The 12,748-nt window shown below is 41.1% G+C and overlaps 2 protein-coding genes across 4 annotated transcripts in view; one reads left to right on the top strand and one right to left on the bottom strand.

The window, feature by feature from the left end:
• The window catches only part of acsf2 (acyl-CoA synthetase family member 2), a 60,086-nt gene that overhangs the window by 17,856 nt on the left and 29,482 nt on the right, over positions 1-12,748 (top strand). For 2 of the 3 annotated variants that reach the window (XM_038735121.1, XM_038735119.1), the window contains exons 11-13: positions 10,739-10,846; positions 11,734-11,885; positions 12,098-12,239. The exons of the other annotated variant lie outside the window; for it this stretch is intronic. In XM_038735121.1, coding sequence (XP_038591049.1) covers positions 10,739-10,846; positions 11,734-11,885; positions 12,098-12,239 — 402 coding nt within the window. The remainder of the gene's footprint in view (positions 1-10,738; positions 10,847-11,733; positions 11,886-12,097; positions 12,240-12,748) is intronic. 3 annotated transcript variants of the gene reach the window in all.
• On the bottom strand, positions 29-10,712 carry chad (chondroadherin). Its single transcript, XM_038735122.1, has 4 exons — positions 7,664-10,712; positions 3,705-3,868; positions 2,569-2,726; positions 29-1,876 (listed from the first exon to the last, which is right to left on the bottom strand). Exons 1-3 carry the CDS (start codon positions 8,447-8,449, stop codon positions 2,585-2,587), a joined length of 1,092 nt encoding a protein of 363 aa, XP_038591050.1. The 5' UTR covers positions 8,450-10,712; the 3' UTR covers positions 29-1,876; positions 2,569-2,584.

Here is a 12,748-nt window from a genome sequence, read left to right as displayed (position 1 = left end):
AATTTATATTATATTATTATATATTTATATAATAACTTTAAGATTGTTGTTTTTAAATTGTTATTATATAGATTATGAACCTATGTCAGGATCAAATTAATCTCACCAAATAACTTTACAAAATGATAAAAATTAAGCAATTCAGCTTTCACACACTAGGGGGAGACAAATCCTTAGAAAAACATCCAGTAGATTTAGATAGTAGGCATGTTGGAGATTCTTCTCATTATCCAATATTAAGTGTCTTGTAAAAACAAGTAGAAGATGTATTTAGACAAAAATACATCATATTTTCATTTTGTAAAACGTTTATTGGATGTGAGCACTTGTTACCACCTCCAAAAGTCCAGAAAATGAAAAGATACTGAATATACATAAGATATGCAAAAAACACATGTCAGTAACCCTCCTAGTTGACAAGAAATGGTTTGAAGTATGTTACAAATAATTGTCACGTAGTAAAGAAACAGTAACCCTGTATAACATATTAATCTTTTCATAATTCTCATTGAATTCTTATTTGTGTACATTATTTGCAAAAATGAACTAAATCCAGTCTTTGCCAGGGGAATATGGCAATAAACAACAAATCCAGATTGGGAATTGTGTGCACTGATCCACCTATTAAGCTTACCCACATCTTCAACGTCTTATTGTCTTAAACTTCTTAGAGAAATAGTGTCTTGGATGTTTTCTCAGTCAGTTAGGGTGTAAAACTAATCACAAAGGAGCAAATATGATAAACAACCATGACTTCCTCTAAACTGGGAGGAATTATTAATCTTGTTTGGATCTTTATCTGGTTTGATGATCAATTATTTTTACAGGTAAACAACCAAAACAAAGGAGCATCATCTATTTAAGACACTTTATTTTCAGTAACTTAAAGCTGTTTTCAGTAAACAAGCTCTGATAAACCCACTGTACACTACCTACATTTAGAGACAAGCTGGTGAAAATAGTTGCGCAATTAGCAGCTAAATAGCCAGATATTTCCGTCAGGATTCATTTGAGAGCAAAACAGAGCTAAAAATAGGGACAATATTAGACTTTTTAACAGGTAGACACAAACATGACTCCAAATGAATGATATAGTTGCTCTGTATCTACTGGAGGTCTAAATAGTCAACTCAACTTTATAAGTAGAGGTCAGTGTTGTGCTTCTTAGTTTGTTCTGCTGCCCCCAAGTGGCCCCAAAAAACAAGCTTAAAATTAGTAGTTATTTGCTGTCTTATCAAGAGCTGGATGAGAATTTTTGATATTGATATCTATATATATCATGCTAATTAATGAGCTTCAGAGGTGCTGCTCGGCAGTTTTGTTGCAGTTGGACAGAGGTAGGCTAGCTGTTTCCCTGTTTCTCGTATTTGTGCTAAGCTAAGCTGAATACACGAGAGAGGGATCAATCTTCTCATCTAACTCTGTAAGAAGGCAAATAAGCACATTTCCCAAAGTGTTTTTTTCCTTTAAACTCATCTGGTTTGACTTTACATCATTGTCATGCTAATCAAGACATTGAAACGTTGGCACTGAATGCACCAGGAAAAGACAACACATCTGTCCTTAATGCTTTGTGTAGCCCTCAATTAATCAATTGCATCCCTTGTTTTGGTGGTTACCTGAATGTTGCCCATTTCCACTCACATAGTTTGATATAAATAAATGAAAATGAAAGGTCTGTAAAGCTCTTCGTGTGTTTTGGTGATGAGGGAGACAGACAAGAGAGAGTGTATCTATGAATGTGTTTGTATGTGTTTACACTATAGTGACACCATATAGCAGATGAATAGATGGACAGTCTTGAAGTAAAATGAGTTAGCATTGCTTTTGTTGCATGTGTAGCCGGTCACCTGGACAGGCTCCTCCTCAGCGTCTCCTGTGGAAAAGACACAAAAACAGCAGCCAAATTAAACAGTCTGCCCTCCAACCAGAGACCCCATGACCTGGGCTCTGTGCACTGGACCCCAGGGCCAACATGGAAAAGTTCAGACAGGGACAGTGGGGAGGACGGAGAGCTCTGCGGTTAGGAAGTGAGAAGTGAAAAACAAAATCATGCAAAGCCAACTCTCGGCCACTCAAAAAAACAACTTAAACCTCGCGTGGTAACGTCTGAATCCAAAATCGCATTATACATAATTCCAGTTGAAAACCTTTTACACCAGACCATCACCAGAAGGATGTGATTTTGGATTTAAATGGAGGCCACAATGAGAAACAAAACTACACCTCAAGTATTTGCAAAGGTCAGTGAGGATGTCAAAAACATTTAACTTTAAAAGGGTTCATTTAACCTTTGTGTGTCTCCAGTTACTTATTTGGATGATCATCAACAGCTAAATGTTCTTAAATGACAGCTAAAAAGTGCTTTCTTTCAAATGTTTCTGATTTACAGTAGCATTTTAAAGCCTCTACTCCTACTCCCCTGAGGTTTGAAGATGGTGGTGATGGCGCAATGGATAAGACACATGCCTTTGGTGTGAGAGACCCGGGTTCAATCCACCATTGTGTCCCTGAGCAAGACACTTTTTATTTTCCCGTCATGTCAGTGGCTTGTTTGGTGTCAGATACCTGTACAGCTGCGTATTCAAACACGTGTGCCCTTTCTGGCTCTCTTCGGCTTGACTCTGCAGCCGTTGAAGGCGATGCTGTCTCTGATTTGCTTGCCTTTCTGCTGAGGTGGATAAGCACACACTGCGTCTAGACGAGTACGGCTAGAGTCCATCCACCTGCAGGTAGAAACGAAACGATAAGGAGCAGAGAGAGTTTGACACTTGGAGAGACCAAACAGCCAGAACAGATTGTTGAAAAACAAAGACAAAGAAAAAGAAATGTTGCTAGTGTGAACATGAAGATCCTTTTTAGGATATTCTGCATCACTCTGTATTTGTAGCATAGACTGTATATAAGAAATCGACGTAGTCATCGTTATGTCGCCATGTTGATTTTTTTGTAATCAGCAGCACCAGACGTGACCATATTTGGATGAGATGGTGGAGCTAACGGCCGTTTGTGAAGCGAAGTGCATCTGTAATTCACGTTAACTGTGTTGTCACTGGGTTGACAGTCTTAAGGGGCCCTATTATACTGCTTTTCCAGTCCGATATTGTAGTTCTGTGACTCCTGTATGGCAGCTTTGCATGATTAAAAGTAATAAAAAAAAAAAGTTATTTTCTTATACTGATTCTTCATGTAGGCCTTCATTTCAGCCTCTGTCTGAAACAAGCTGTAGATGCTCCTGTCTCTTTCAGCCCCTCACTCTCAAAGCCCACTGTCTTCTGATTGGCCAAGACCTGAAACATATGTTACCAGGGCGTAGGGCGTAGGGCAGACTAAGCGATGCCCTGCCGTTAGTGTGGGAGCACATGACCATATATGGAACACCGGCTCTGTCTGGCTCCATATTACGTAGAACAGAGCCGTTGGTAGAAAAAGCAGTTCAGAGCGTTCAGAACAGGAGGGAACTGAGGTTTCTGCTCACAGGGATTTCTTATAAATGCTTTAACCTCATTTTTTAAAACTTTGGCCATTTTTAACATGAACATCCAACATTGTAACATTATAGATAAGTCATAAAATGGTAAACATTATACACCTGCTCATGTTAATTATTATGATAACGTTGATGTTAGCATTTAGTGCCTAAGTACTGGCTAACAGAGCTGCAAGCGTGGCTGTATAGTGTTTGTTTGAGGTGAGTGTCTTACCTGCGCAGTGGAGCTAGCTGACATGTGCAGCTCCAAGGGTTGTTGGAGAGGGTGAGGTTGGTGATGGTGCCAAACTCCAAGCTTTTGGGAAGGTACTTTAGCTTGTTGTTGTCCAGGTGCAGTGACTTGACTGCCGTCACACCAGTAAAAGCACCATCAGAGAACTAGTAAAAAGAAGAGCCATGCATGAGTCGTTAAGTGTTTTGGTTAATGGTCAATGGCTGCATTTACACAAACATACTCGCACTAGAAATTTGGGGTTCTGTTTCTTTCCCAAGGACACCTCAACAGGGGGAGCAGGGGATCAAACAACAAACCCTGTAATAAGGACCTACTCCCGAGAAAACCAACCAATCAATGCAAATCTTCCTGAAATTATTATATTACTGTTTTTTGTCTTGTACTGCAGTGTTTATAAAAACATGGTTCACACTCCGGCATGCTGACCCACAGGGGCCTAGGTATAGACAGTGCACACAGTGCAGCTACTCTGGGGCCCGCACTGAACTGGGGGCCCAACACAGGAGCGGGCCCGCCGAGTTATGAGCTTGTCTTTGTCAGTTACACGGAAAACATGTCTGTGAAGGTTCTCCGTCACCCAGGTCATAGTTATCCAACGAATGTTGAGGTTGAGACTTCTTCAGTTCTGAGCTGAAGAAGTGTTTTGGATGAGGGACGAAACGTCTTCTAGTTTTTCTACAAGTCCCGTTGCCCTTGACCTCAACCTTCTTTGGACATGGAATAAATGTGTTGATTTTCTGTAATCAACAGTAAACACATTGAACAAAGATTTTGCTCAACTTTCAAATAGGTGAGTAACTTTACAAATGCTTTTTCAGTGGATTTGCTGTGGCTGCCGTGGCGCTGTTTTAAAGGCTGTTATCATTTTAGGGTCAGCTCGCCACTGAGTAGGCCTACCTGTTTAATTGTGTGGATGTGCTTGTGGGTATTAAACTGCGTGTGCGCTGTAGCAGGTCTGTTATCAGAACATGGTGTTGTGTTTTGAGAAGGCCACTTTTCTTTCTTATTCACCATAATGTCTTGCTTCTCTGTCAAAGAGGAATGTGGTTGCAGCAATTCGGGAGGTTATTGTACTGAAATTGGCTGAAAAAAGTCTGCATCATTTCAGCACCGTGCACACCTTCTGCATTCAGCGGTTTGTGGTGACGTTTCAGGATTTTGACAATGACAGCACTGTCCATGCTCCTTATAACTTTCTCTTTGACTTCTGTACTTTGCAAATACAAAAGTGACACAGTTGGACTGTAAAATCCATCACATGATGGTACTGTAGACTGCTGTGTCCAGGCGCACGCCACACAGCCGTAGCAGCACAGTGTGTGTGTTGGAGAAAGACGCACACACAAGAGAACCTTGAATTTAATGTGATAATATGGAAAGAAATCGATTCAAGGGGCTTTAAATTCGGTATTTACTGTATCTAATCTTATCAGTTGTTAAACCGTGGCAAAATGAGGAAACAAGGCACACAAATTTGCCAATGTAGGATTCCCTTCTAGACACGAATGCAGTGTATGTGCACATGTGCTTCATAACGGTGTAGCCCAAGGGCCCATCGATAAGCCTGCGCTGGGGCCCATTGTTACTACCTTACGCCACTGCTGACCCACCACCCACGCTCATCCTTGTGTCTGTCAGAAACAGACAGACAGATGCACAGCGAGGGAATCTCGCCAGTATTTCTCTGGCATGAAAGCCTCCTCTCATCCTTCCTTCTGCACCAGCACTTACGTAAACACTGATACTCACTGGCCTCCTTTTTTCCCCCTCAACTTCATACGCGTCTGCGAGGGTGCTAAAAGCTTCAGAGAGGTGCTAGATGAACCCATCTACACCATGTCAAGTTGTGACTCCACCAAGAGGAAGAGGAGGGCGGTTATGAGAGAATAGCTCGTCGATTTATGTGAGTCTGGAAGAGGTGAGGCTGTTTTGGAAATTTCCACTGTAGAGCGACGAAGAAGCTGAGGGCATTTAGAAGCAATGGAAGATGGAAGACTTCCAGCATGGCCGAGGTGTTTTCGCTCTCTCTGTCGTCTCTCTCTTTGGGCCACTCCTCTGCCAGAAAGGCTCGCAAAGAGCCCAATTGTCCATTCACCTGGGGCGATGGCAAGCTAAAAATACTCCTCTTCATTCACTGTGGAACACCCTGACTCTGTTTACCAGTCTCATAACCCTTCCTGACCTGTTTACAAGACCCTCCCGATGAAAGTAGAAAACACACCTTGCTGAAAATAACACTTGTGTCATAATTAGACTCGGACATGCTTGGCCAAGGTCCAGCAAACAAAAACACTCTAAAAATACCTGCATTTGGCTGGAAAATGGTTTAATCTCCCTGGCCATGTGTGCTGCACTCTCCCCAGTCTCCTGCTGCTTCCACCTGGCTCTCACACAGTCCCAGCGTGAGAAGGTTGTTATTTTACAGTTTCCCCCTCTGGGATGCCTCCATACTGTGGCACAGGTACACTCAAATATTAGATTAACCTCAAGTATGAAGCAAATGTGCACTCAGGAATGTCTGAAAAATAGTGCGGTACAGCATAGAGCTTATACTGTATACATTCATACTGAAGCTGTGAAAGATCTGGATGAAAAGATGGATTTCTTACAGACTGCTGCAAAGACATCTGACTCACGTCTGAAATCTTAACATCATGAGGGTAAAAGTTAGACTTTAGTGTTCATGGGCTTCTCAGGCATGTAAAATGGAGCCTGGGTATCTAGAAAGGCATCAGTTTAGTGACTTACAGAAGTAAAATGATGATGATGAAAGGTTTGGTTCTCCCAATTTACAGAAAAACAAATTTTGGTAAGGCTGTATAATTTAGATTTTGTCAACTGATTATCCGATTTGTCTATAAAATGTTTGTAAATTGTGAAAAATGTTCAAATGTCTTGTTTTGGGATAAAAATACATTTACACTCAAACAGAGAAGAGCAGCAAATCCTCGCATGTGAGAAGCTGAACCCTGCCTGAAAAGTTAATAAAATGATTATTCGATTATCGAAATAGTTGCTTATGAGTTTACTTATCGATTAATCGGCTTATCTTTTCAGCTGTAACCTCCGTTGTATTGAGGTTGAGGCAGAAATCTAGAAGACGGATATCTCATATACCAACATGTTTTTGTAATTTGGGTAAACAGACCCTTTTAAAAATACCTTTCTCTCAAAGGGAACTTCAAGAGTGATGGTTTAGCTTTGTGTAATAAGTATTTTATTTTCACAACAAAATCAGATCTAAAGACAGAGATACACGTGCACTAGTCACAACAGGAAGCAGGAACACATAAACCAACCACTGCATGCTGTAACGAAGATTTAATCATCCAGTTTACATAAATGGTGGTTGGTTATGTAATGTAGGTTAACTTAATGTATGATATATATATAAATATAACTACTGCGCATCCATTAACTCATGTGTCAAGACATATACTGACAAGCGGGTGTCGACCACTGGCAAGACCAAACATCAGTAAATATGCTGATGAAATATAGTCGGGATGGGTTTGCCAGACCAAAACAAATAAACAAATACTAAGACAGACACAGAGTAGAGAACATAGAGACCGTTTTAGGAGATATGCTTGTTGTTCTGACTTTGATTGCACAACTTTATTGAATGCTGAGGATTAAACCCAGTTGTAATTTATTATTTTGGCCGATCTTTCTTGAAAACTCATGAGCTCTCTCTCTCTCTGCTGCTCATGTCCCCTGGGTGACTCTACCTTAAAAAAAAAAGTTGAATACATTTAGATTATTTTTAGATGTGATGAGGAGCACTCGATCTATCTTGCCTTGCAGTTATGGTTTCCTTTATGGAGTTTAAACCAGCAGTCCCTAAACTTTTAGCTCTTAGTGCTTTGATTGTCTACGTGTTAGGCATTAGATATAGCAATCATGATCTAGTAAATACCAAGTAAAAGTGGACTGACCTTCTCCAGACCCATGTTGTCCAGGGATAGATGCTCCATGTAGCGCCCAAAGCTCTGGAAGGCGTTGTCTGGGATGGTCCTCATGGGGTTCTTCCCCAGCGTGAGTTCCTCCACCACACGCAGTTTGCTCATTGCCGCACTGGGATAGGTGGACATCTTGTTGCTGTCCAGGTGAAGTATTGCGAGGTTCTCCACATCATCCAGAGAGCCCGGCTGCAGGGTCGTCAGCTCGTTCCCACTCATGTGCAGCCAGCGCAAGTCTTTGGCACCTGTAAATGTCCCCTGCCGCAGCTCGCGGAGCTTGTTGTCATTAAGCTGCAGAATAAAGAGGTTGATCATGGGGGAGAAGATGCCCTTTGCCAGGTCGCTGATCTGGTTTCCATCTAGGTAGAGGTAGGTGAGCTCGGTCAGGTCCTCGAAGGCGCCGGGCTTGATGCTGTTGATCTCGTTGTCGGACAGGTAGAGGTAGATGAGCTTCTTCAGCCCCTTGAAGGCGTGGGATCCGATCTCTCGGATCTGGCAGTGCTGCATGTGCAGCGAGATGAGTCCCTTGCTTTCACTGAAGGCTCCTGTGGGTATGCTGCCCAGGTTGTTCCTCTGCAGGTTCAACAAACGGGTGACCTCAGACACCCGAGGGATCTTCTTCAGCCCGACGTTGTCGCAGATGACGTGCTGAAGGTCACCGTGGCAGTGGCACAGGCTGGGGCACTGGCCCGGGGCTCCCTGCACCGCGGGGCCCAGGACCAGGAGGCAGGTCCCCAGCAGCAACCAGCTCACACAACGCATGCTGAAAAGCCCCTAATTTCAGTTTGCCCGCTGACTTAGAGTGCCTCCAGTCTTTTAGGAGAACAAGAACAAGCAGAAAAATCCTGTAAAAAGCTTTACAGAGAAGCCGAAACGAACTCGAGAGACAGAAGGTTGAACCGAAGTTGTGTTTGTGTGTGTGTTGAGAGAAAAACAGACGTAGAGAGAGGGAGTGAAAAGGTGAGTGACTGAAGGTGGGCAGTGCAGCGAGACATCCACTTTGAGAGGAGGATGGCCAGTCAACAGTACACACACACACACACCACTATTTATAACATTTACTTAAGGAAAAAAATGAAGAGGGCTTGCCAGGGTGTTGAGGGCGAGAGGTTTGCAAGAGGAAGTCAAGTGTCTGTGAGAATTTAACCCTAAATGAGCAGGATGACAAAGCGGGACCACTCTGTCTCTTTGCTACTGGCTGCGTTTTTGGCAGGACCCTGAACATAAACAAAAGGCTGCTGGAAGCACGTGTCCAGACAAATAATAAGAAAGAGGACACATGCTCCGTACTGGGTTTAGTTGTTTTTTTGTGACTGTGTCCGGTTCAATCCGTGCACGTTCCCAGACATCACTATTGTTTTTCCGTCTGCGGTGGCAGGAAAAGGAGCCACTCCTGTGCAGCTGTTTTATAACCTATAATAGTCTCCAGATGGTTGGCAAGAAGCGAGATGCTGTTTCAAGTCATAACAATTGCAAAAGATACTTTACAAAGGAAAGTTTTAGATGCCTTCTCCCATTTGAAATGGAGTGCGGTATTATGTAATGGTCTCTCTCAGTCGAACCTGTGAGTTGTCAAGGTGACTGTGGCTGTCGGGTTTCTACTGCAGGAGATGGAGTGGCTTTTTGAAACTCTGTCACTGTGAGAACAAAACTTTGTTTGTGGTGTTCGTTACAACGTGCTTTAAATAACAAAGGAAGACTAAGTAAAGCAGGACTTTGGCTCAGGTCAGTGGATGGTTTGGCTTTAGGTGGCTGCATTTATAAGATGGATGGACCCACCCAGGCTAAATGGAATCTAGAGTTTACTTAACAAATCTAACATTTTATTGGGAATATCTTCTCCTCCCTGATTTTCCAGGTAAATTTCTCACCGCGTCCTCCTCTAAAATGCCCTGCAGGAATTCCTCCTCAGGAATTTTCATCAGTTATTTGAATGACCTTGCATCTCGCTGATTGTTAAATCTGAATCAGCAAAGTAACTCCAGCTATCAGATAAATATAATAAAGGAAAAGGCTCTGAAATGTCGTGGACAAGTAGAAAGTCTCCCAAAACAGGCGTATTTAAGTACAATAGTTGAGTAAATTTACTCAGTTTAGAGCTAAAATGATTAGTCGATGGCCAGAGATCTAATCGGCAACTATTTTGATAATCGATTAATTGTTTGAGGAATTTTTAAGCAAGAATGGCAAATATTTGGAGGTTCCAGCCTCTTCGCAAACTATGAGGATTTTCTGCTTTTTTTTGGTTTTATATCACTGTAAATTAAATGTATTTGAGTTTCGTACTGTTAGTCAGAAAACAAACATTTCCAGAAGTCATCTTGGTAATGGCAATTTAAAATTTATATATATATATATTATATTTATAATATATTTTAGTTTTTTTGTGGAGCACCTCTTTCTAGGAAAGTTTTTTAGCAACAAAAAAAGAGTTGGGTCTTAGTCTTTCTTGGCATTGATAATTTATTAATGATTATTATTAATTAATGAACAACATGGAAGCCAACACATTCATTTTGATTTAATATTTGTTGGATTATTACTGGATTGTAGTTATTTATATACTGCTGGGCAGCTTAGCCTATAGTAATACATCATAATTTGATATATTTTGTATTAATAATCAGAATCTACAATTTAACTCAAATTACCAGATAAATGTAGTGGACTAAAAATGTGAAATTTGCGTCCAAAACGTAGTAGTGCAGCAAAAGTATAAAGTAGCCTAAAATGGAAACACTCAAGTAAAATTGTCCTCAAAAAACTCAAAATTGTAGCTAAATACAGTTCTTGAGTAAATGTACTTAGTTACATCTAAGTTACATCCCAACACTGGCTCACAGATCATCTTAACGTACGCCTTCGAATCCACAGCCAGTTTATTTCAGACAATGCTAAAACAAAACTGGCACTGATGTAAGAGATTCCAATATCTGCGTAAACAGTGGCGGAAAGAAGACACTGTCGCTTGAAAATGTTATATATCTCTGTAACCTATGTAATCCTACATCCCTCTCTCTGCTCATAACATGCTGTTTGTGTGTTTGACAGATTGGATACGGCACCACAGAGAACAGCCCCGTGACGTTCTGTGCGTCTCCGACAGACAACCTGGAGAGGAAGTCGGAGACCGTTGGCTTCATCATGGACCACTTAGAGGTACTTCAACATGCTTTTCAGTAAGACATCGTGCAAAGATAAGGTTTAACATCACCATCATTAGTACAGTATATTTTAGACAAACCTCAATGGCTGGAGTGGGAAATATGGCTGCTTGAGTAAACCATCCTTTTCATTTTAAATGCTCCTCATTTTACGGTATATATTTTACATTTTTTAACCATACTTTCCTATTTCACATTTATGACTCTTGACTTTTACAGCACTTGTTTTCTTCTCCCTTACTTTGTTTATTTTGACCGTTATTCTGATTCTGGGGTTAATGCAAATACCTAACCAGCCCATCATGTGGCAGCATTACATCAGTTTGTGGGAACTTGGATTGGAAACCGGAGGGACACGGGTTCAAGTCCACCATGGTGGTGCTTGTGGACCATTGCCCTGAACCCCTAATTGCTCCCTGGGAGCTGCACAGTGGCTACCCATTGCTCCTAATTACTATGGATTAAAGAGAACAACGAATTTCCCCTTGGGGATCAAAAAAGTAAAAGAAGAAAAATTTAGCAGAAACTCATTGCATCCAGAGGTTCAGCTGTTGTTGATGTTGTTGGTTTGAGTATCTCAGAAACTGCTGCTCTCTTCAGATTTTCACGCACCACAGAAAAAAACTGCAGATGTGTTGAAAAATTATATATATAAATATTAGAAAGATGTACCTAATAAAGTGGCCTCTGAGCGATTATCAAAGTACTAAAAACAGTTTTAACTATGGTGCATTTGCTTGGAATCAACTAAAACACAGAAAGATTGTTGACTGATTACATTTAATTATTTTTCAGCCCTGAACAGAATTATGTGTTTTACAAAACAATGATTTTCATACCATAATCAACCTAATTATAAAATATGAATCGACTGCTCCACAGGCTAAAATAGTGAACCCTACAACAGGGGAAGTGCTCCCTCTGGGGATGATGGGGGAGATCATGATCAGAGGCTACTGTGTGATGTTGGAGTACTGGGGGGATCCGGCCAAAACACAAGAGTGCATCACTAAAGAAGGCTGGTACAAAACTGGGTGAGTGGCCTGCTACTGAAGCTCCCTCTACTATCGAAGCATCACATAGTGTGATTCTGAACTTTGAACTTAATTTGAAAGAAACGCAACCCAAAAACAAAGAATTCTGTGTTACGTTTTGTTTAAATCAGACACCATGCTTGTGTGAGGGAATTTTAGATAACAGGAAAACAGGAAACAAAGTTATTAGTAATTTTTCCTGTTTCCCGCAGAGACATTGGCAGCATTGATGCGTACGGCTACTGCCGAATCGAGGGCAGGATTAAAGACATGATCATCAGAGGTGGAGAGAACGTTTACCCGGCTGAGATTGAACAGTTCCTGCACACACACCCCAAAGTCATGGAGGCACAGGTGAGCTCAAATAGCAAGGGCTTAGAGACCATGTCACAACCATTTTATATTGTTATGGTTAAACTATTTTATATGGTTGTGGAGAAAAGAAGGATCTTCACACTCCAATTCACGTGTTACAGTAAATGTTAACAGTTGGGGCTGATCTTGATCAATACCACACCTGCTTTGAATCACAACTTTTGTTCTTTTTTAAATGTTTTTACAACATTTGTATTATTTATTTATTTTTATAAAATTATTTTGGTGGCATTTTGTGCCTCTATTACATAGCAATGAAGCGAGTTCATAGTTGACTTAAGTCTCAGAGCCGCCACCCACCATTATTGTCTTTTTAAATGGAAAATGTTAATGATAAATGTCACATGGACACAAGTGACAGAAAGTTAATCTGTCTATTCAATACTTGCATTGGACGTTGGCGTGCAGAGCCGTCGATTTTGTGTCTTTGACTCTTTTTTTTTTCTTGCACTGTAGCATTGTATCATGAGTCAGGTCATTTTAACAGT

The sequence above is a fragment of the Micropterus salmoides genome, unplaced genomic scaffold (assembly GCF_014851395.1).
Source record: "Micropterus salmoides isolate LMB-PRFRI ecotype aquatic unplaced genomic scaffold, ASM1485139v1 Ms_hic_scaffold_21, whole genome shotgun sequence".
Classification (NCBI taxonomy): Eukaryota; Metazoa; Chordata; class Actinopteri; order Centrarchiformes; family Centrarchidae; genus Micropterus; species Micropterus salmoides.
This window is presented reverse-complemented; position numbering and strand designations above follow the sequence as displayed.

Bases quoted from the DNA above. Each gene is read 5' to 3' on its own strand.
- chad (XM_038735122.1), bottom strand. From the start codon at position 8,449: ATGCGTTGTGTGAGCTGGTTGCTGCTGGGGACCTGCCTCCTGGTCCTG. The intron at 3,869-7,663 runs GTCAGTCCACTT...TCTTTTTACTAG, and splicing joins ACAACATGGGTCTGGAGAAG to TTCTCTGATGGTGCTTTTAC. The intron at 2,727-3,704 runs GTAAGACACTCA...TTCTACCTGCAG, and splicing joins CAGCTAGCTCCACTGCGCAG to GTGGATGGACTCTAGCCGTA.